Source organism: Salarias fasciatus, chromosome 1 (genome assembly GCF_902148845.1).
Source record: "Salarias fasciatus chromosome 1, fSalaFa1.1, whole genome shotgun sequence".
NCBI classification, from domain to species: Eukaryota; Metazoa; Chordata; class Actinopteri; order Blenniiformes; family Blenniidae; genus Salarias; species Salarias fasciatus.
The window spans coordinates 24,721,049-24,741,931 of record NC_043745.1 but is presented as its reverse complement, the minus strand read 5'-3'; the positions used below and the strand labels follow the sequence as shown (position 1 = coordinate 24,741,931).

At 43.8% G+C, this 20,883-nt stretch overlaps 1 protein-coding gene across 1 annotated transcript in view; it reads left to right on the top strand.

The window, feature by feature from the left end:
* igdcc3 (immunoglobulin superfamily, DCC subclass, member 3) overlaps nucleotides 1–7,713 on the top strand; it is a 56,931-nt gene extending 49,218 nt beyond the window's left edge. The window contains exons 8-14 of the mRNA XM_030095309.1: nucleotides 3,245–3,492; nucleotides 4,753–4,917; nucleotides 5,169–5,357; nucleotides 5,649–5,753; nucleotides 5,865–6,000; nucleotides 6,152–6,362; nucleotides 7,463–7,713. Coding sequence (XP_029951169.1) covers nucleotides 3,245–3,492; nucleotides 4,753–4,917; nucleotides 5,169–5,357; nucleotides 5,649–5,753; nucleotides 5,865–6,000; nucleotides 6,152–6,362; nucleotides 7,463–7,588 — 1,180 coding nt within the window. The 3' untranslated portion in view covers nucleotides 7,589–7,713. The remainder of the gene's footprint in view (nucleotides 1–3,244; nucleotides 3,493–4,752; nucleotides 4,918–5,168; nucleotides 5,358–5,648; nucleotides 5,754–5,864; nucleotides 6,001–6,151; nucleotides 6,363–7,462) is intronic.
* Nucleotides 7,714–20,883: the final 13,170 nt, after the last annotated feature.

Here is a 20,883-nt window from a genome sequence, read left to right as displayed (position 1 = left end):
CCGGTCCCCGGTGGCGTGGAGTCGTACATCCCCGGGGGCCTCTTTGCTGGGTCTGGTCATCCTGTTCCCTTTGCAAACACTCCATCCATCGCTGATATGAAAGGCTGTCAGAAACGTGATGGTTGAGTAGCGAGCTGAGAGCTGGTGACTGCTGCCACCTCAGGGGTCAGAGGTGAGATTGGCTCAGAGAGGGTGAAATACAGAGGGCCTCTTTGACCTGATAATTATCCAGATTGAATCCACCTGGCAGACTGGAACGAATAATAACCGGTCCACCTCGCGGCCCCACTCCGGCCCAGATTACTCGCGTACCGTCGCTGTATCCCCGCACATCGGTTTTGAAAAGGAAATGGATTGATTCAATTCTCCACCCTGCCTGATGACCCAGAAGAGCGCTCCTGTGTCCTTACAAATCCATCCTTACAAAACCGGGCTGCTGCCGGGGTGAGGTCAGTGCTGCCGAGAGCTGAAATGCCACTTCGCTCATGTCCCATTTCACAGGTCCACAAGGCGTCCAATAAAAGCCCGCGCACACTCTGACACGCCGCTCCTTCCATAAATTGCTTGCTTGTCCTCAAAGGATTGTGCCAACATTTCTTAATAAACTGCGATTCAGTACACAGAGGAGGCTTCCTGTCCGTCAGAGGAAGATGACATTCTGCCGGGCGGCCTCTCGCAGACTGCATGTGACAGATTAGCAGGATCGTTCAGGATCTGCTGCGTTCCGTATCAATCATTTCCCCTGCTTAAATGCGAAGCACAGCATGAGAACCGAAAGCCTGAAGGTACAAACCTTTATTTGAAAACTACTTCTGCTCTCGGAAATGTCATCACCAAGGGTAACACACCCTTTCAGAGGAAGGAATTTGATTAATTTTTTTTAATAGTAAATCTTAGTGAGATGTCAAAAGATTAACACTGCTGTTTCAAGTTTGCATTGATGATAATCTATTCATCCGTCGTGCACACCGCTGGATCCAGGTCAGGGTTGCGGGGCGCCGGAGCCAATCCCAGCTAACAATGAGCAAAAGATGTCGCTTTTATTTGTCGAACACTTTGTAAGAAAAATATGGACGTTGTCATTCATTTAAATTCAATAAACTCAAGCGGGGTCATCAGGCTCTGGATCGTTCACAGTGAAAACAGTCTGGCATCGCCCAAAATATCCTGCGACAGCAGTGTGTCCCAGAGGCGGCGCACTGCGGCCACGGGCTCTTTCTGGGTCAGTGAAAAGAAATCCTCCCATCTCATAAGACAACTCGGTATTCAGAGTAAATGAAAGACGAAAATGTGTTAAAACAGTGTAGCTTGACTGCAGGGCATGGTGGTTAAAATTACTTTTTAAATGCGTAAATGTGCACCCAATGAACCGATTTACAACACTGGTGGAAAGGAATTCCTCTTATAGTTTTACATTAAAAGCCATTTCGAATTTAATGCCCTTTCTTTTTGACACAGTTAATGACAGGAGAAGTTTGTTTTTACTGCAGCAGATTTGTTTTATGTGAGTTTTATTATTATTGACAAATTTTATGAGTTAAATGCTTTTTAAGGAGACAGTTTTATCACAATTGTTTCGGGGGGGGGGGGGGGGGGGGTGGCACGCTCACCTCACAGTAAGAGAGTCTGGGTTTGCAGAGTCTGCATGTTCTCCCTGTGTGTGTGTGTTGGTTTCCTCCAGGTTCCCTGTTTCCTCCCACAGTCCCAAAACACATGCATGTGAGGTTGACTGCTGCTGACCCTGATTTGCCCCTAGTTGAGAATGTGAGTGTGTGTGTGTGTGTGTGTTTGTCTGTCTCGGTGTGTGTTTGTCCTGTGATGGACTGGTGAGCCGTCCAGGGTGCAGCCTGGCCCGCAGTGGGCCGGGATTGGCTCCAGCGCCCCGCAGCCCTTCCGCAGGATAAAGCAGTGTAGAAGACGGATGGATGAAACGGGCCTCTCTGTGTGGACTTTGCATGTCTGTCCTCAGAGTTTTCTCCAGAAACTCCCACAGTCCAGAACACAGGCTTTTGAGATTAACTGGGAGCTGACTGTAGAATTGCCTTTACACTTTAAATTGAATGTGTGTGACTCTCTGTTTGTCCTGGGATGGATTGGCAACTTGCCCCGTGGTTCCTCAGCCACAGTCGGCCAAAATTAAATAATTACTGGAAAAAAAAAAGTCACTAAGTTTGGCATATGAAGTAAATGTCTTCATCAACACCTTGTTTTTGGACAAATGTTGAATAAATGACGTGTTTACTGTCTGGATTTTACACATTTCAACAGCACTGTGATGAAAACATATGAAATTATGACTTTTGTACATTCACAGTTGTTGTTGTTGTTGTTTTATCAGTATATGGATTGTATATGTGACCTTGGTATGGAAACTGCTTGAGGAAATATTTGCACTATGTGAGGAAATGTTTATTTTTATTATTCTTTTTTTTTTGCTTTAGGGAAAAAACTAAATGTAAAGACTGGATTTATGGATACTTGCTTAAGAACACCTACTCAAGATGCTCACACACACACACACACACACACACACTCACGCACACACACACACACACACGAACCATATACATCCACATCCCTTATATTTCTTCATATAACAGAAAATAGGCCAGGTGGGAGGAAAAACAAAGAAGCAGGGATAGAAAGATGAGGACAAAGAGCAGAGTGGCAGAGGTACTATGGAGAGGCGTGAGTGTGTGTGTGTGTGTGTGTGTGAGTGCATGCATACATGGACATATGATCGGTAACACGGATGTAGGTAAATCACTTTTTTTTTTCTTTTTCTTTTTCTTTTTTTTTTTGAAATACCTGAAATAGATTTATGGACTCTGGAGGGAGTTCCAGTGGAAGACAAATCAGTCTGAAAGTATGTGCTCTGCATGACTGAAGACCTTCTCTACGTACTGCCGCTCTTCGCCGTGTGTGATGAGCATCGCAAATCTCTCTCACGGCTCAACGCGGCGCCTCCTGCACTTGACATAATGTCACATTCATCTTTTGTGCTGTGTCCGGTCCTTTTCTGAGGGGAAAAAAAAAAAAAAAACTACACGAGACGCGTTTGTTCAAGCACCGGTACTCTTCTTGTTTGGCGCCGTGTAAGCGTTTCATATGTTGCAGTAACTTTTCCAGGCTGAAGCGGTGCTGGTGATTTATTCCTTTTAATCCGGGTTAAAGGTGGAAACAGAGCTGCAGCCTCCCGCTGTGCGTCAGGGAATCTAACCTGTGACCGTACTGTCCCTCGCAGCACGCTGACCATCTACAGCATCAGCCAGGACGACGAGGCCATCTACCAGTGCATCGCCGAGAACAGCGCCGGCTCCACGCAGGCCAGCGCCCGCCTCACGGTCCTCTGGGCCGACGGCCTGCCCGGCGAGCCCACCCACGTGCGGGCCGAGGCCCTCTCACCCACCACCATCCAGGTGTCCTGGAGGAAGCCCGAGCAGAACACCGAGGACATCATCGGTTATGTTCTGCACATCCGCAGGACGGCAGGTGGGTCCTCACGATGGAGGCTTTAAGCAAGAGATGCAATGGAGCTACATAAGAGTGAGGTTTAATTAGATGTGGTGCATACAAACTCATAATACAGATTAGAATAAATTATCTATTTATCTGCTGGTGACAGACACTCAGGACCTAAAGTTTTGGGGTTTTTTTCAGTTAAAAAAAAAAAAGCAACTACACTCCAGTTAAATGCACAGAAAGAAAAACGTACTTTAATTGTGACTAATTTGTCACATAGAGAATCCTCATTTAGGGTTTAAAATAAGTTGTATGATTAGTATGCAATTATATTTGTAGATCTATTATGTAACTTATAAAGACAGTGTAGATTATACTTACCTCTAGTCGCCTCTTTAACTTCTAGTTTACAGTCAAAACTTTATAAACTAAAATCAAACTGGAAACATTTTCACATGAGTGCAGTAATTAATGACACAGAGCGAAATACATGCTTAATATCAGAAATTAATTAGGCAACTGGCTAACATTACATTATACTTAAATATTAAATTACAGTTGCTATTGTGTGTAAATATTAGCGCGGGGGATTGTTCCTCTGTGAAGATGAAACAGGCCCACAGCACAAGTCCCTGCTCTCCACCATCCAGCCTCATCAGCAGCAGTGATTACATTAAAACGTATCAGATTTGTTTCCCCAGTTTGTTGATTACTGTTATGATGCGTCTGTGCACGCCCGTCCGTGCACGTGCAGCGAGTGTGTACTTACAGCTCCGGCTCGGCCCGCGTGCGGAGTGTTTGCGCGTTAAAGTGCCGTCGCACCGGTTGATGTTCTCCGCAGCGGTTCTATTGGATGGATAATTAATGGCCCCGGGGACCAACCAATAGTATCTGCTGTAATTATCCTTCCAAGATGGCACGGCCCAATGGATCGAGGGCTCGTGGCAGATAGCAGTTATGGCTGGGTGTCTGCGAATTAAAAGCAATAAAAAGCTTTAACACATCCTGTACAAGTCCCCTGTTTACCCCCTCCATCTCTCCGCTCCGCCCCTGCGATTCTCCCAGCCGTTGTTATTCAGCATTAGCGATCAGCCGACAGCAGCTTTGATGAAAACCAGCGAAAATGACCCGTTCCCACAAATGATGGCAAAAACACTGTATTTATAGCAATCATTTTGATGATTTCCATTCATCTCTCGTCTCATTTTGTTTCTCAATTTATGTCTTTTCTGTTTATATTTCCTTTCATCTTTGTTTTCTTGTCCCTCTTCCTCGCCATTCATCCTTCAGACCCGGTGGAGATGGAGTACGAGGAGGCTGTCAGCAAGGCGACGCTGCAGCAGATCATCCGGGACCTGGAGCCCTCCACCAGCTACACCTTCTACGTCAAGGCCTACACGTCGCACGGGGCCAGCAAAGCGTCGGACCGGGCCACCGAGAGCACGCATGGGGAAGGTGAGAGGAGAGAACGCACTCAGTAAACGGGCGATTTCCTGGTGTTTTGCAAAGTGAAGGAAGTCATTTAAAAGTTAAGTGTTATAATGTGTTTTTTGTAAATTTGAATATTTGTGTCTTCCCTGTGTTTTCCTCTGGCCACCGGGTTTCCAAAGTTACATAAGAAACGCTCCGCTGCTGCTGCTGCTGCTGCTGCTCTGATCGTGCTGCTGTCGTACTTGACATTCTTGACACGGTGTATCGTGTTGCAGTGCCGGCGCCTCCTTCGCTCCACACTAAGGTGGTGAACAGCAGTGTTGTTCAGGCGACGTGGGAATCGTCCTCCAAGATGGGCCAGCATCACGGCTTCAGGCTGTACTACAGGAGGGCGCACACACCTCGGTTCACTGGCCCCATCACTCTGCCGCGCAACGCCACCCAGTACAACATCACTCAGCTGGGTGAGACGGCGTGTTTTCTGACATTTGATTGTGTTGTGGTTAACTGTTCGGTTTGAGCTGAACAAGCTGAGCTGTGTTTGTACTTGGCGTGGAAACCGTCTCGGGTAATCTTGAGTAGATTCTCAGTAAAATAGGAATGTGTTTGAACGTTTAACAGTTCTGTCAGAGCGGTTTCCTCCAAAAGAAGGAGCAATTATGTGTCGCAGAAAATTAGTTACAGCTAATTTTCCATCGAGGATTCCCGATAATCTGGTTTTGTGTTACATTTAATCTTTTTTTCCTCCCGTTCAGACTCCTCCCTGCTCTATGAGATAAAGCTGATTGCGTACAACCAACATGGCGACGGAAATGCCACTGTGAGATTCGTCTCGCTTCGGGAGGCGCTGGAGAAATCTGGTGATTGTCTGACACTTCAAAACGCTTTCGACATTTTCCACCAGATCTGTCGTCGGTTCTATTTGATGGACGGTGGGCAAACGTAAACATGAGACTGTGATCTCTCCTCAGTGCTGGACGACTCGTGCGACTGCGTGAAAGACGACCACGGCAAAACGTCCACAACGGGGATCATCATCGGGATCCACATTGGAGTCACGTGCATCATCTTCTGCGTGCTCTTCCTCGTCTTCAGCTACCGCGGCAGGTCGGTTCAGAGCAGACGTGCTCGCCAAACGGAAACAACGAGAAATAACCCGCCGATGGATGCTGCTGGGGGTTAATATCTCGCATGTGTCCGCAGCGGAGAAGCGTTTCATCTGTTTGTGTGCGTGGTTGTGTGTTCGTGTAATCCCCAGGTTAATGATGTGTAAGACGGTTCAAGCCACTCCCCAGGCGGGGCACAGCGCCGTGCTGGAATCCTCTTCCTCTTCCCAGGGGGCCGCCGGGCTCAACGGAGCTGCCAGGAGAGAGATGGAGGTCAACGGCGGCGCAGCAGGGAAGAAAGTGGCGGACAGCAACGAGCTGGAGAGGCTTTTCACTCAGCTCAACACCCAAGATACATGCATGGTGAGTTTCAGTGGTGTCGGCCCATAGACGCTGTTTCTGGGAGAAGAAAGGTCGTTATGCTCGCTGTGGGTCGGACTGTTTGCAGGGTTTGACTTTATGAAAAGTTCATTTAAATTACAGAATAACTCATGATATCACACCAGAAATGCACTGAATGGATTAGTTGCAGGCTTAACGTCGAGAAATTTTGATAAATCGAAATGTTTCACAGGAAGAGCAGCGTTGATGTGAAAGACCAACGTGTGTGGCGTTTCACTTATTTGATATTTTTCCATCCGATATCAGGTTAAAGGTCACAAAGTGAATCAGGTTTATACAAAAGGCCAGAAATGTTCCTTTACTTTATCGTCTGAAGCACATTAACAGTCCTAACAGTCAGTGTCAGTGGGTTGTCTCTCAGTAGCATCAGATCCATTTCACTCATTGATCAGGAAAACATATGAAAACAGTCAGACATGCATGTAGCTAAGATGTGGCTGAGACAATGTTTTTTATTCTGGGTTTGTTATGTATGTAACATGATCACAAATTCAACATAAGTTCTCTGTGCAAACGTCAGATTAATTGCCATAAGCTGCAGTGGTTTTAAACAGTAAAGGAAGCCAGTTGATAATTCCACACTACTTCATGACGTCGTTCATGCTCTGCTGCTGTTGTTTTTGTTTTGTTTTTTTAGAAAATCCTCTGGGCAGAAAATAATTACTGTACATTCAAGTCTGACCTATAATTATTGCCAGACTGTTGTCCTTTTGAGAGATTATTAGCAAGGTCACAGCAGCTTACGCATCCCTTATGGAGCAGCAGAGGTGGTTCAGCATGTTTACAGTGTGGTGTTTGTTGCACTAGTGACATTTACATTACAATCTTATATTAAAAAGAAAAAAAAACTTAATCCAGTGTAGTTAATCTAGTTTTTGGAGGTGGTGCGCCTCAATAAAACAGAATAAAAGTAACTTTTACAGACTTTAAAGATATTCGACAAGGATGTAAATCAGACCAAAGAGATGTAAACAAACAAAAAAAAACAAGGTGATAAAAAGAGGAGTAAATACCACGGTGTGATTCTCTGGCATGACTGTGCGGCTCGCTTGTGTCTGCAGTCCGACTCCTACGCGCTGAACGACACCCAGCTGTCGACGATACCTCTGGAGGAGTTTTCGGTGGAAAGGGAGACGCAGTTCCAGGAGCCTCCTGCGGCAGGAGCGGCTCGACAGGACCAAGGCTGATCATGTATGAAGGCCGACTCACACGACACTTCCCGGTGTCCACTTAGACTTTTCTCTCACTCAGGTTGACAAGAGTTTCTTTTCAAAGTAGTTTTTTTTTTTTGTTGTTGTTGTTGTTCTTTCGTGCAAAGATTTTTTTCTCTTTCTTATTTTAAATTAGTAAGTTAAAAAGTTCTGGAGGGTCTAGGACTGTGTACCAGAGTCTTTTTTTTTTTTTTTTTTCGGCCCAGGCTGTTTCTAGCCGGACGGCGGCCTTTCAAATGTTTTTTTCAGTCTTTTGTTGATTTTCTGGTGCTGGGCAGCACAGAGAATAGAGGCCCCAGAATGTCCTTGTTATACAATGACTTTATTTTTAAGTTTATGAATCTAAAAATATATATAAATATACATATATATATCTTTATCACCTATATGTCAAAGCGGTTATAAGTTATTGGTCTTATCTCTACTTTCTGTGGATGTCAAAGACTCCTGCTGCCTGCTCTCACCTACCAATGATTCCACCTTCTCGCTCACAGAAGACCTCAGCCTTCTTCCAGGGATTTGATATATTCTGTCTCAGGACTTTGTTTCAGTGATATCAGCATTTCTTTCTTTCTTTCTTTTTTTTCCTCTGAGTTCTCGGCCTTCATGCAGGCACTTAGACTTGGCTGTGTGAACCTTGCGACGATTAACAAAAACCTACCTCAGCCGGAATGAATGTGTTGCGGGAAGCTTTGAGGGACTCTCCCTTCCCCTGTGCTCACACTTAACTCTACACGTGGAGCAGCTGGTTTTGAAAAAAAAAAAAAAAAAATTACACGATCAGGTGCCGCTCTACCTCAGATGTCAAGGATCGTCATCTCTCCTCTCCTGCTTGTCGAAGTTTGAAAAAAACAAAAAAAGAAAGGAAAAAAAGAGTATCCAACGTAAAGCACTTCCAAATGCTGAAATTATTGTTCTACCTCAAGATAACAATGTTAATGTTGTCGCTGTTGTTGTTGTTGTTGTTTGTCTGTTTATTGCATAATGAAGCCCAAGCCCTTTTCCCATGCCCCCCCCCCCCCTGACCCTGTGACCCCTGAACCTCTGTCGATGAATATGGTGTTTGTAGATACGACGTCAGTACCTCATGCAAACTGACAGACTGACGTGTTGTATGAGCTTCAGTATGTCGGGAATATGTATGAATTTTAAGCTTTTTTGTTTTCTATTAGATTTTATTTCTTTTTAAAAGATCATTAGAACTTATTTTTCACTTATAGTTACTTGTGAAGGCCATTAGAGATACACTGCACGAATAATGAAAAAAACGCCTCCGGGACTGTTTACCTCTGAAAGAGACCAGCGGCGAATTGAACCTCAAGGAAAACGCTGAAACCTGCAGACTGCGTCGGCGCAATTGGCACTTAGTTTGAATTCTGTGTGTGTGAGTGTGTGCGTGCAGGTGTGTGTGACGAGGCGCTATTCTCATACATTTATGGTGTATGTCAAATTACAAACAAAAAAGAAAATTAAGCACAAATCTTGAAAAATAAAAAAAAATGGAATAAAAATCCCAAAACAATATCCTGCTGTTTGTGGTATAAAGGAATAGTTTAACAAAGTTTGGATAAAGTGTTTTTTTCTCTGGCAGTGTGAAAATGGGATCAATACCGCTTTTATATCTTTTTGGGGTGAGTGGTGGTGTAAAAGTCACAGAACCCCCCCCCATATTCAGTCTCTTTCTGATAAATAGACGAGATTTTACATCAGGATTGTGTGAGATTCGTCTTAAGCCACATACAAACTGTCCCAACCAGCCAGCTGTGAAACTAAACTGCATCGTGATCAATAACAGCTTTAAGCTGCACTGCGGTTGAGATCATCTTTGAGTTAGTTTATTTTGAGCTCATAATTTCAGCTGATTCGATCTGAACAATAATGTCGCCTGCATTATCTTGTAGCTTCAGGCCAGCGTTAATTTGTAGCCTTTGATCACATCGTGAGCCAGCTGGCACAGAAGTCTCTTCTGTTCAACATGTGCATCGAATTGCCGCGATTTTAAAACACTGGGAAGAAATTCAAAACGTACTCATTCCGGAGAGAATGTATTCATTCTTCGGAGGCTCTGATCATATGTTTTTTCACGATCAGATTTCAGAGGTGGCCTGTGCCGCTGCGGCCGCCCGTCCAGCTCTGCCCCTGCTTCAGACCACACAATCTGCGAATTCCAAGCAGCTGATTAATCTGTTCTCAGTGCTACGATTTCTATGAAACTGATCATATTGACTTTTCAAATCACGCTCTATTCATCAAATTTACACATCAGAAAGTCAAGAGCAACCGGATTGAGTTATTACATCTTCAAGTTGGCGTCGGCTGGCGGCGGAGGTTATGTAGCCGAGCTGGCTGAAGTGTTTGCTGCACACCGTCTGCCTGCTGAGCAGACAGAGCAGATACGTCCATTCAGTCAGACCAGCGGGGGGGCGGCTCAGCAGAGGAACCCGGAGCGGCGGCCGTGGGCTTCACCGCCACCCCTTCAACTTGTACCAAAAGGAGTTCTGAGCTGTATTATTTATATGTGAAATTCCCACCGCATGTCTTCAGCAGTAACAAAGTCCCCCTCCAAAACACTGCAGATCCGTCTTTAATCCGGACAAAAAGCAAAGCAGGAAAACGGAAAACAAAAAAAATGAAATGCTCCGATGTGAAAGCGGTATCAATCCCCTCAGCTCACATCTCGCCTGAAAGCGAACAGACACGTTCTCCAAAACGTTCAACTATTCCTTCAGAAACACAGATATGAGTCATATTGACGTCCAGGAAAGGAAAGCAAATAAGCTACGACCCCAAATTCAATCGATTCTTGTCATTTAATGGACAGCAGTGTATCTCTAAACGTATTATTTCATCGCTGCAGTGACCGTGTTCGAGTTGTTCTCTCATCACATTACCTGCCTCCTCTTTAAACGAAGCAGTAGCCTTTTCCTCTTTCTTTTTTTGACACTTCTCGGTGCCCAGCAGACGTGACAGTCGCTGATCAAGCTTGTCTGCTGTTGCTCTTCCCAAAACCACAATTGCTGCTCAGCGCTCTCCCTCCTGTCAACACTGACGAGTTATTAACGTGCTTCAGGAACGCCGGGTTTATGACGCCGCCGGACGCTGACGGCGGAGGGGGACGGACGGCCGCTGGGCTCGTCCCCGCGGCTCCCCGCTGCCGCTCGTCTCGTCCTCTATACAGGTTTTACTCTGATGCATGACGGTTACCTACCTCAACCCAGTCTTTTGGCCTCGCTCTCAGGTCTTAATGAAGGAAACATACAGAGTACGAACAGCAAAGCAAGAGAAAACACACAAATATATGGATTTATATATATATCTATGTGTATATGTATGGCATAAACTCTGAACGTATACATTTTGTAAGTGTCCAGACATGCAGGACAAAGTTAAACAACACTCAGACTCACATATGGAGGGAGATCTTTTTAGGACCTTTATGTTGTGCACTAACTATTTAAATGGTTCATGTTTAATTTCTAGTTCATGTGAATGTGTAACTTTGGTTTTTATTTTTATTTTTTTTATTTTTTTATTCTCATTGCAAGCTTTTAACTTTAATTTTATTTCCTCACTGGTGTTTTACATTCTGTTTGTGAATTAAAGAAACTGAGAGAAAAAAAAATCAGGTGGGTGGCACTTACAACTCCGACACGATCTCGCATGATCGGCTTATTGATTTCTCTCTGTGGCTGCGTCTGAATTATCACCTCATCTACGCTGCAAGCGTGATTTCTCTAGAACTGGTTTTATGAGATGCCAAGAGATGGAAAATCAGCTTCCGACGTGTAATGCGGACTTTCGGATATTGTGGATTTCTCAGAGATGCAGTGTTTTTACTTAAAAACAAGATCATTTGGTAAAAACCTCATAATACTGAGTTGACCTTCATCCTCTCTTCATCCTGGCTTGAGTCCCGAGCTGAAGGTAACCCCTGCATCTCAAAACTAAAAGTGTTTATCTTGCGTCACATTTCGTACAGTTCTGTGGTCTCAAACTGAAGATACAGACGTGCTTTAAATTCATAACATCAATCCAATAACAGCAAAAATCAGTCAAATTTAGGTCATTTTAAAGCAGTGATCCTCAAAATCTTCTTCAATCTGTACTTTTTAAACCTATTTAGGATGTCTTTCAAGTAAATACTCGTGCAAACTGTTGTGAAACCTTTCCAAAATCTGAATGCTAGTAGTGACTGGTTTCAGATTTGGTTCAGTGTCCCACCAGACTTGTCTCATGTACGGTGCAAGTTCCAATGATTTACTGTTACAACCGCTGCAAAAAAAAAAAAAAAAAACAGAGAAAGAAAAGGGAGCAGCGAGATGGACATTTCATTACACCATCTTCTATAAGCTTGATTACAATTTCTCATAAGTTTCATTGTTTCATTCAGAAAATGCCTTTTTCTGTGTGAGGTTTTACAGGAGTTTCGTTAATATGGCACTTATCTGAATCGAAAACTTGGTTTATTGAGCTTTCATTATTAGCATTTTCTCCTGTATTTCCTCTACATGAAAGAGTTTTAACCCTTTGTAGGGTTTTTACTCTGTTATTGAATTATTTTTTTAAGGTTTAAGCAGCATTTTAAAGTAGTGAAAATGTATATTTTCCATTTGCATTTGATAATAGCGTGACCTTTATGTCTCTACTCAACTGTCAGCCTGAAAATCAGTGAAGTGTTTTACCTCCATTGTGGAAAAAATGGCCTAAATGTGATTTGATCAGAATTTGTTTAAAATAGACAAACATCACGTTTTTATGCACCGAATATCTCATGCAGTACAGATTCAGAACTTAAAAAGGGCATTTATATCGAGTCCCATTTCAACAGATTTATGAGTTTTGGTTTTACGGCCACAGGAAGAAATGTGGAAGTTATCCAATTTGGCCGCTCGCCTGTTAAAGGTGAAAGGAAAAGTCCACTGTTTGAATTCATGTCTGTGTGTTTCTAAAACGCTACAGCATGGCCGTCACGGCGGTCGTACACTCACATGAGAGTTGTATGTGTCCCCACTGCAGAAAATGATCTTTCATTTTGTACAAACCAGCTTTTTCTGCCATTTCCCTTTTTGGTCATCATCATATTTTCTCCTCTAAAATGTTTTTTTTTTTTTTATATACTTAGGTCCTACTCTTCAGTGTATTGTTCTTTTTTTTTTTTGTATTTAATTGTACTCTCTGGTGTGAATGTCATGCAAGTGTTTGCTAAAAAAACAAAACAGCCGAACATATGCCCGACGTAAATGTCCCCCTCGTGTATATTTGAATCCCGCCGATGTGGTCTTTTCTCTTCAGGGCTGCTGTAGCCTTAATCAGTGTTTTTACCTCTGTTGAGAGTCATTTCACACAAAATACAAGCGGTGTGTTTTTTTTTTTCTTCCTTCCTTCCGCTGCGTCTCAGTGTAATTTAAGGTTAATCTCCTCCGGCAGGAAATTGCCCACATCTCTCCCGTGGATGTGACAGGTTTTTAGTGCCATACAGTTCGGCCTGATTCACGGGGAAACGTGGCGCGCTGACGATCATGTTTACGTGATTAGACTCCGATGGGTCAGGCTGTCACACTGCTGTATAATTTTTCAGAAGTCGTGTGATTTAAAGGCGCGTTGGGAGCTGTCCTCGCTGACTGACTGGTGCTGTAACTCCGTCAGCAGAGGGACCCACCGGACTCCTTCGCTGACACCCTCGCCAAAACAAGGGGCCTTTTTTTTTTTTTTATCTTACATACTTTACAGTCTTGGGAAGTGCTTTATCACCCAACGCCGCTCCTGTCCGTCGTCCAGCTTCCGTTGTTCCTCATTCAAGATTCCTGACCTTTGGTCAAGGAGAGTGTGCGCTCAGGGACTCTCTGATCCATGTGTTTTACGTATCTCCACCAGCCACACAATCAGCCTGTTTAGGGTTTTCATTTCCCTCCTTAAATTCTGCTTTGAGTCCAGTTCAGACACACACACTGTGAACGACGCCCTCTCTGCTGAACATTTACACCTCGGTTAAATCCTGGCCAGATTAACGGTATTCATCTGAGCCGCTCTCCACAGAAGAGGCCATTTTTCTGAGAAGAGACTTCATTTACTTCAGTACGTTCAGCCATAAAGCGCGGACGTAGAGATAATGCATAGAGGAATATGGAAAGTCTTTTTTGAATTTTACAAAAACGCAGCATAAAAAATGGAAAATATAAAATCCTTTTCTTAGTGTGACGAGCAGTTACAGTTTTTTTTCCCCCTCCAGTTCTCGCATCTCATAGATGAAACAAAGCATCGTTTGATAAATAAACTAGCATAGCTCTGCTTCTGATCAGAATGACAGTGATCTGCGGCTGTGATTCATTCATGCTTCCAGAGATCTCAGGTTCTCACGGAGAAGGCGTCTTGGACTGGGCTCATTCAGGATTTGCTTCACACTGAAATGATGCCAGATTTATGGCTCGGCTTGTTCGTCTGCACAGTTCCCTCTCTCATTATGCGTCAGCCAAACACGGGCAACCAGCTCAGGCCAGAAAAAGACACGTCCGACATGGATGTGAGCTCCTCTCAGTCAACGTTTGGGATGCATAAAATGTTCTCATTCTGTTTTTTCGTTTTGTTTTTTTCCAAAAAAGTCTCATGCCCTCCTTCACAGTATGTTGTACCGATCATACCGACACGATGATCCGAGACGATTGTGAACTGATCAAGTTTCCGATGCATTTATCCCCATGGTGTTCTGCTCTGAGACCCCCATGACTGTAGATGTCAAATAATACCGAGTTTCAGGATTTTCTAAGTAATTTATACTCTTGTCAAAATGGTGACTTAATGTAAATGTACTGTAATGTTTGAGATCAGTATTATATTTTACATACGTCTGTCCAGAACGCAGACTGACTCCAGTGTATGTAAAGGTAGTAGGCTGAGAGAAACCTACAGTAGATCTGCATGAGAAACAAGCAGCCGACGTGTTATTTTAGCTCAACTGAAAAGTGTTAGTTAATCCTTATTGGACTTGTGTTGGTAACACTGTGATATTTAGCCAAACGATGGCATAATGATGTTGTGATCTCAGTATGGTACTATTGATGGTCCTGTCCCACATTGTCAGTCGATCTGTTTTGATGGCGTGTATTGATGAAAATAGGTTAAGTGACCTTTTTACTGTCGACAAATCTCAGAAGTGTGTCGTTCCCTCGCTGACGGCCCGACGGCGGCCTCCATCCTCATCCCGTTCCTGCCAGTCATCCTCACATGAGTGACTCGGGGTGAGGTCCTGTCAGTCCTGCTACCTTTAAAAGTGACGAGTCGTCTTCATTCCCCTTCGCGAAGCATCGCCGTCTGAGGAGAATGTCTGTTTTCTCTCGGCCGCTGTCAGCAGCAGCTGAAGCCCCTCACTCACCCCTCGTCTGATCACCAAAACAAGATGAGTAGACCCAACTCTGCAGGTTTATGGCCGACGCTCCACACCTGTCCCGCCGATTTAGCGTCAAACATCAGTAGGAGTTGCTGTTACAGTTTTTAAACCGCTGCTTCTTTCTGCTAGCAGAGCTGTCGTGTGCAGCAGCCTCAGTCCTGCAGGCAAATCGTCTGAAAGGGAAAATTATGCCAATATGTTGTTGACATTCAAAATCATGTAGGCGTCGGTATATATGACCTGCTCTTGCCCACTGTTGCTGGTTTATATCAACAAGTTTACCCATATGCATTAAATAGGAGAAGTCTTGAGTTTATTAAGTGTTAAAGCTGCAAACTGAAACTTTTTTATTCTTGTTATTGATTATAGGATTTTAAACTTACTACACAACTTAGAGGGGTTTGGAAAGTGAACAAAACTGGAGAAATTAATGGAATTATTACGTTTTGATAGGGAGATGATAAACATATTCAGTAGATTTGTAATATCCAACAGTAGATATTTTGGGGGTAAATTGGATTATTTCCTAAAACGACAAATTAATTGAGGCACTCCCTAACCAGACTGTGTGATAAAATACTTCTTAAATTTACATTCATTAATAATGCTCAGCTCCCATCTTTCACCACACTGCAGCATAAAAAATACAGTTTTGCTGCGATGCATCATTGAAGAAGGAATCATTTTTAAAGTCCCTAGATGTATTTACCTATAACTCTAACATATACCTTCTTCATGGTATTTATCATTGTCATGATAAATAATCTCCGTCAAGATGAAAAAAGTCAACATCAGATTTGTAGTTTGAATCCATATTATGTTTCATCACACGTTAATACGTTTCAAACAAAATCACTTGTACCACAGAGAGGAAAAATTAGATATATTTTTGCTGCATTTGCTGAGCGAGCAGAGCAATAATCCCGATAAGCTCACCAGAGTAAAGATCAAGATCTGCTTAAATAAAACAACTGTGGTTGTATTATTTTCTGGTTGTCTGGTTTTTGCTTGTCATACAACTACCTGTTTATTTTTCTCATGTAGTGTTTAAATTGCTGTTTAGTCAGCCGAAAGTGGCTGCAACAAAGGGCAGGAGGAGGGGGGAACAGTTTATTTTGGGACTGCAGGTCATTTAAAGAAAAACAAAAAGCAAGTGAAGCTTCTTTTAAATCTATGCAGTTTTGTTGTTTTTCCGAGTCTTGCAGGGTTCAAACTTGGTGCAAACCTGAAGCCAAAAATCACGTCCGTAATCAGTTGTGCAAACAGGGAGCACAAAATCTTCCAGTTCAGCTCACGATCTTGCATGATGTCCGTCTCATTGTGTGCTTGTCTTCTGAGGTCACTGCCGATATCTGCGTCTCTCCCACGGTTTAATCCAGGTTATCGCCTCGTTGTTTCACAGGTGTTCACAGAACGCCTTCAGGGATCACGACTGTATGTTTCCACAAAGTTACGTTTCTTACGCTCTCTCTTTAGACCAAGGTGTCGCAACTATAAATTATAAATCTGTATACATATCCACATATAGTGTATGTACTGTATGTATTTATGTATATGTGTAAAAAGGAAAAATAGACCATTTTTAGTGGTTTGTATTGTTTTAGGGTTCATTGTGCAACACTGATTGAAGAAAAAAAAAACAATAACAGTGATAATAAACTAGCTCTAGTAATAATAAACCCGAGTTTGTCTTTATTTGGATTGTGTGTGTCCATGTGAGTGTGTCTGCTGGAGAAGAAGTGTAATTTACAGCGCAGATGTGTGCTTCCCTGCTTGCTTCCTGTAGTCTGCCGAGATGCAGCAGCAGATCAATCTGGTGCAGGCTTGTGCACTTTTTTCCCCGCTTTACTGTCCTGTTCCCCTGTTCAGCACATTAACTCATGCCCTGCTGGCCAGACAAAGAGTATCGAGCACGAGGCCCAGAGCTCGCGGTCGATGCAGGTTGGTGCCGGACTTCTAATCACTCTAAATCCCAATGCATGAGCGCACATCAAGACAAAGAGAGAGTTCGATATGAATCAGCCTCCTCTTTCTCTGGCTTGCTTTTTCTGTTTTCTCTCTCGCTCTCCAAGGTAACACACAAAAGCACACATCCAGTTTAGTCCTGGTGTTGTTTTTTTTCTTGTTTGTTTCATTCCTGCATTACAATAAAGAAGTCCAGGGGAAACTCAGAATAGACCCAGTTACGTTATTTATTGGAACTTTTATTTGAACTTTTATTTCTGAGCTCCCTAAGGACGGTTTCTCCATGCCTGACCCTCGTTTTAAAATTAAAAATATGCTTTGTTTTCCAGTGTAATGAGGCCATAATAAAAGCAAATGACCACTTTAGTGGTTTAAACAATCTGGCCATTACATAAAGCATTAGATAAGGGCCTGTTTACAACCTGTTTACTGTCTGCATATTACTTTTTTCCATCTTGTCCAGCATCTTCTTCAAACGACCAAAGCTCGAAAAAATTCATTTCTCAAAGTCAAAGCAAGTCAGCATTATTTATAGAGCTCAGTATCATCAATCACAAGTTTCCCTCAAAGAGTTTTACTACCTGTCCAGAGACACCCTCATACCCTCCGCTCAGAGGAGAAAAAACACTGGAGAAATAACTTACATGGGGGGGGGGGGGGGGGTGAAAGAAACCTGAGAAAGAGAAAAAAACCTCTTGTTGAGACAGTCATATTTCAGACGTTGTCCTGTGAATGTGTGGGAGAGCTGAACTGTGGATCCTAAATAACAGAATTCCATCAGTTCACTTCAGTTTTAGAGATTTGTTTAAAAAAAAAAAAAAATTTTTTTTTTGTATTGTAGCTGTTGTCTGTGTGTGTGTTTGAATCCACCTGGTTGTGTTTTTGTGAGACGAGAGGTGAGCGTTGCGTGCAGGACTGCAGCAGCACAGGAACAAGGTTGGTAATCAAGTTACTGCTTAACAGCAGAGTAGTTTTCCACAAGCAGCCTCTTTCCTCTCACCCCTCTGGACACACACACACACACACACACACACAGTCTCGTATTTCTATCCTTGTGGGGACCTTCCATTGACTCCCATTCATGTCTAGCCCCTAACCCTGACCCTTACCCTAACCCTAACCCACACCACAATAAAGCCTAACCCTAAAGAAATGTTTTTGCACTTTTACTTTTTTCAGTAACAACAACATGGTCAAGAAAACACTGTTTCTCCTACTTAGGACCGGAAAAAGGTCCCCACAAGGCACGTCGTTTCACGTTTTGCTATCCTTGTGGGGACATTTGGCCCCAACAAGGATAGAAATACGAGAACACACACACACACACACACACACACACACACGCACAGAGGAACACACACAGGAGCACGACAGTCCAGGCCGGCCGTGTAAAGTCATGAAACTTTATCCACGGCTGGACCACCTCATGTGGGCCCCGGCTCCTCCTGACCCCACAGCATTTAAAGCAAGCTGAGAAAGGGGACCCCCGTTTCCCAGAGAGGGCCCGGAGGAGGCCGGGGCGGTGAGAGGGGGGGCGAGCGGTGGGGGTACAGCTGTCTTCTGGCTCCTCGCGCCGCACGCCTTTTAGCGGCTCAAAGGGAGCAGTGGGGAGAGAGAAGGCCAGAGGTCACGCCAGCCGGCCTTCATCCCCACCTCCCTCTGATGTTCCCCTGCTCTTTATTCCTGTTCCTCTCTTCTTTTTTGTTTTTTTTTTTTTCCACCGTTCCCAGATTTCCCAGCCGTAACACGCTTCCCAGGTGACGTCCCTCCCCTCACGTCGCAAATAATCAAAACCATCTTGTCAGCTCCTGTTTCTTTTTTCAATGTTGTCCTCTGTGTGTGTGTGTGTGTGTGTGTGTGTGTGTGTGTGTGTGTGTGTGTGTGTGTGTGTGTGTGTGTGTGTGTGTGTGTGTGTGTGTGTGTGTGTGTGTGTGTGTGTGTATCTTTGTGTACATGTGGTCCTCACTTCACTCCTGGACCAATAAAATGTTCACAAAGATGTTACAGTTTGTCACTGGCATCATTTTTGTTTGTTTTATGAGCTTTATGCTTTCATTTTATAATGATTTTAAGCAGGTGACTCGGTTGACGTGGTGGAGTAGTGGTCGGTCTCACGGTGAGAATATCCCCGGTTGAAGCTCTCGCTTAAGCTGGAGGACCTCTGTTTGAGGAGTTTGAATCTTATTCCTGTGCATGCCGCCCACTGTCCAAAAACATGCATTTCAGATGAACTGATGTTTTAAAAAAATCCTCCATAGATGTGAACGTGAGGGGAGCGTCTTTCCTCTCTCTGGCTTTAGCCTGTGGAGGGTGGTCTGGCTCCAGCACCCAGAAAACCTACCTAGGATAAAGAGATTTAGGAGATGGATTTGTGGAAAAACACACACACACACACACACACACACACACACACACACACACACACACACACACACACACACACCTTCTGAGAAACTCAGGGTCACTAATTAACCTGACACGCATGTCTTTGGACTGTGGGAGAGATCACCCAAGCTTCACACAGACAGATCCGGCCGGTATTTAAACAGCAGCCTTCTTCCTGTGTGGTCAGGGCGCTAACCACTGCCCCACTGTGCCGCCGCCATCGCTCACTTCCAAATAGAGTATCTCCAGTAATCATTTCTTTTCTTTTTGTTTAGGATTTCACTGACTTCTGAGCGCATTCTCGCACCTGGACTGATAAATGCTTCAGCATGCCCAAACAGTCACAGACGCTGCTGCATGTCCGTCTGCCTGTAGGAGTTCACAGTGTCCTGTACGGAGGGCTTGCTGGGATTTGTCTGATTATGAGAGTTGAATGAAAGAGCTTGCCATATAAACAGTAATTTCACTGCAGAACAGAGTGGATGGAGAGAGATAACTCTACTGGCATAAACTAGCAGGAGAAATCCTAAATCTCTTCTTCATCACGGCTTTAACATCCTTCCTGCTCCTAAATGCTTCGACCAGTGCCATGCATAAATGGAAAGCTGACTGTGCTCAGCTGCTGTATATTTTCTATTCCTGCAAGTAGCAACATGAAGCATGTGTCACTTTTCCATCCATCTTTAATGCCTACTTAATCAAATTAAGAGTCCTGAGGGCAGAAGTAATTCTCAGCTGACACTTGAATGGTCAGTAGACCATCGTGGTGCTGAAATGAAGAGACAACCATACAAACAAACTCTGGGAATTTAGCCTCACCAAATGGCTAAAACCCATGCCAACACAGAGAGAACATGCAAAGCTGTAGGCCCCAGTGCACAATACAACGCACAAATACTTCACAGAACTGAGGAAAACTGCACATGATCCAGTGTGAAATATTCATATTCTATATATAAATATATATTCATGACAGCATCCTTAAATTACATCTTTATTGAGGACCTCTTCATGTGCTGCTGTGTAATTGAATTCATAGCAGTCAGTAGCCTGGAGAGCTTTTTTTGCCTCGTCTTGTGATGTGTTTTTTCACAGGAAACTGAACCCCCGTTGTTCCTCGTTCTGAGAGCAGTCACTGGTACACGGTGTCTTGCCTCTAAATGTGGAAACAAGATATAAATGGTTAACTACCAGATCTGGTGTTATAATAATGTAATCAATATTTTATTAGCCGTCTTGCATAGAAAATGTACAGAGCGATCGCTGTTTTCCAACACGCACACACTGCAGCTGTGCTCACGTAGGTGCGCTGAGACAAAAGGTTTGTGCTCTTGGAAAAGACAATATCATTTCCGCCACTTCTGTTTCGCCTGTGGCTCCAGCTGAAGATGGAGTGTCATGTGGTGGAGGGTGACTGATGGAGAACGTGGGCATTAACATGCTGAGGCCACAGGAGACGTGGCACTGAAAGCATTAATGGAGTGACTGTTTCTGAGAAAAGGAGGGCTGATGTGATTGCAATGTGTGCCGGGGGAAT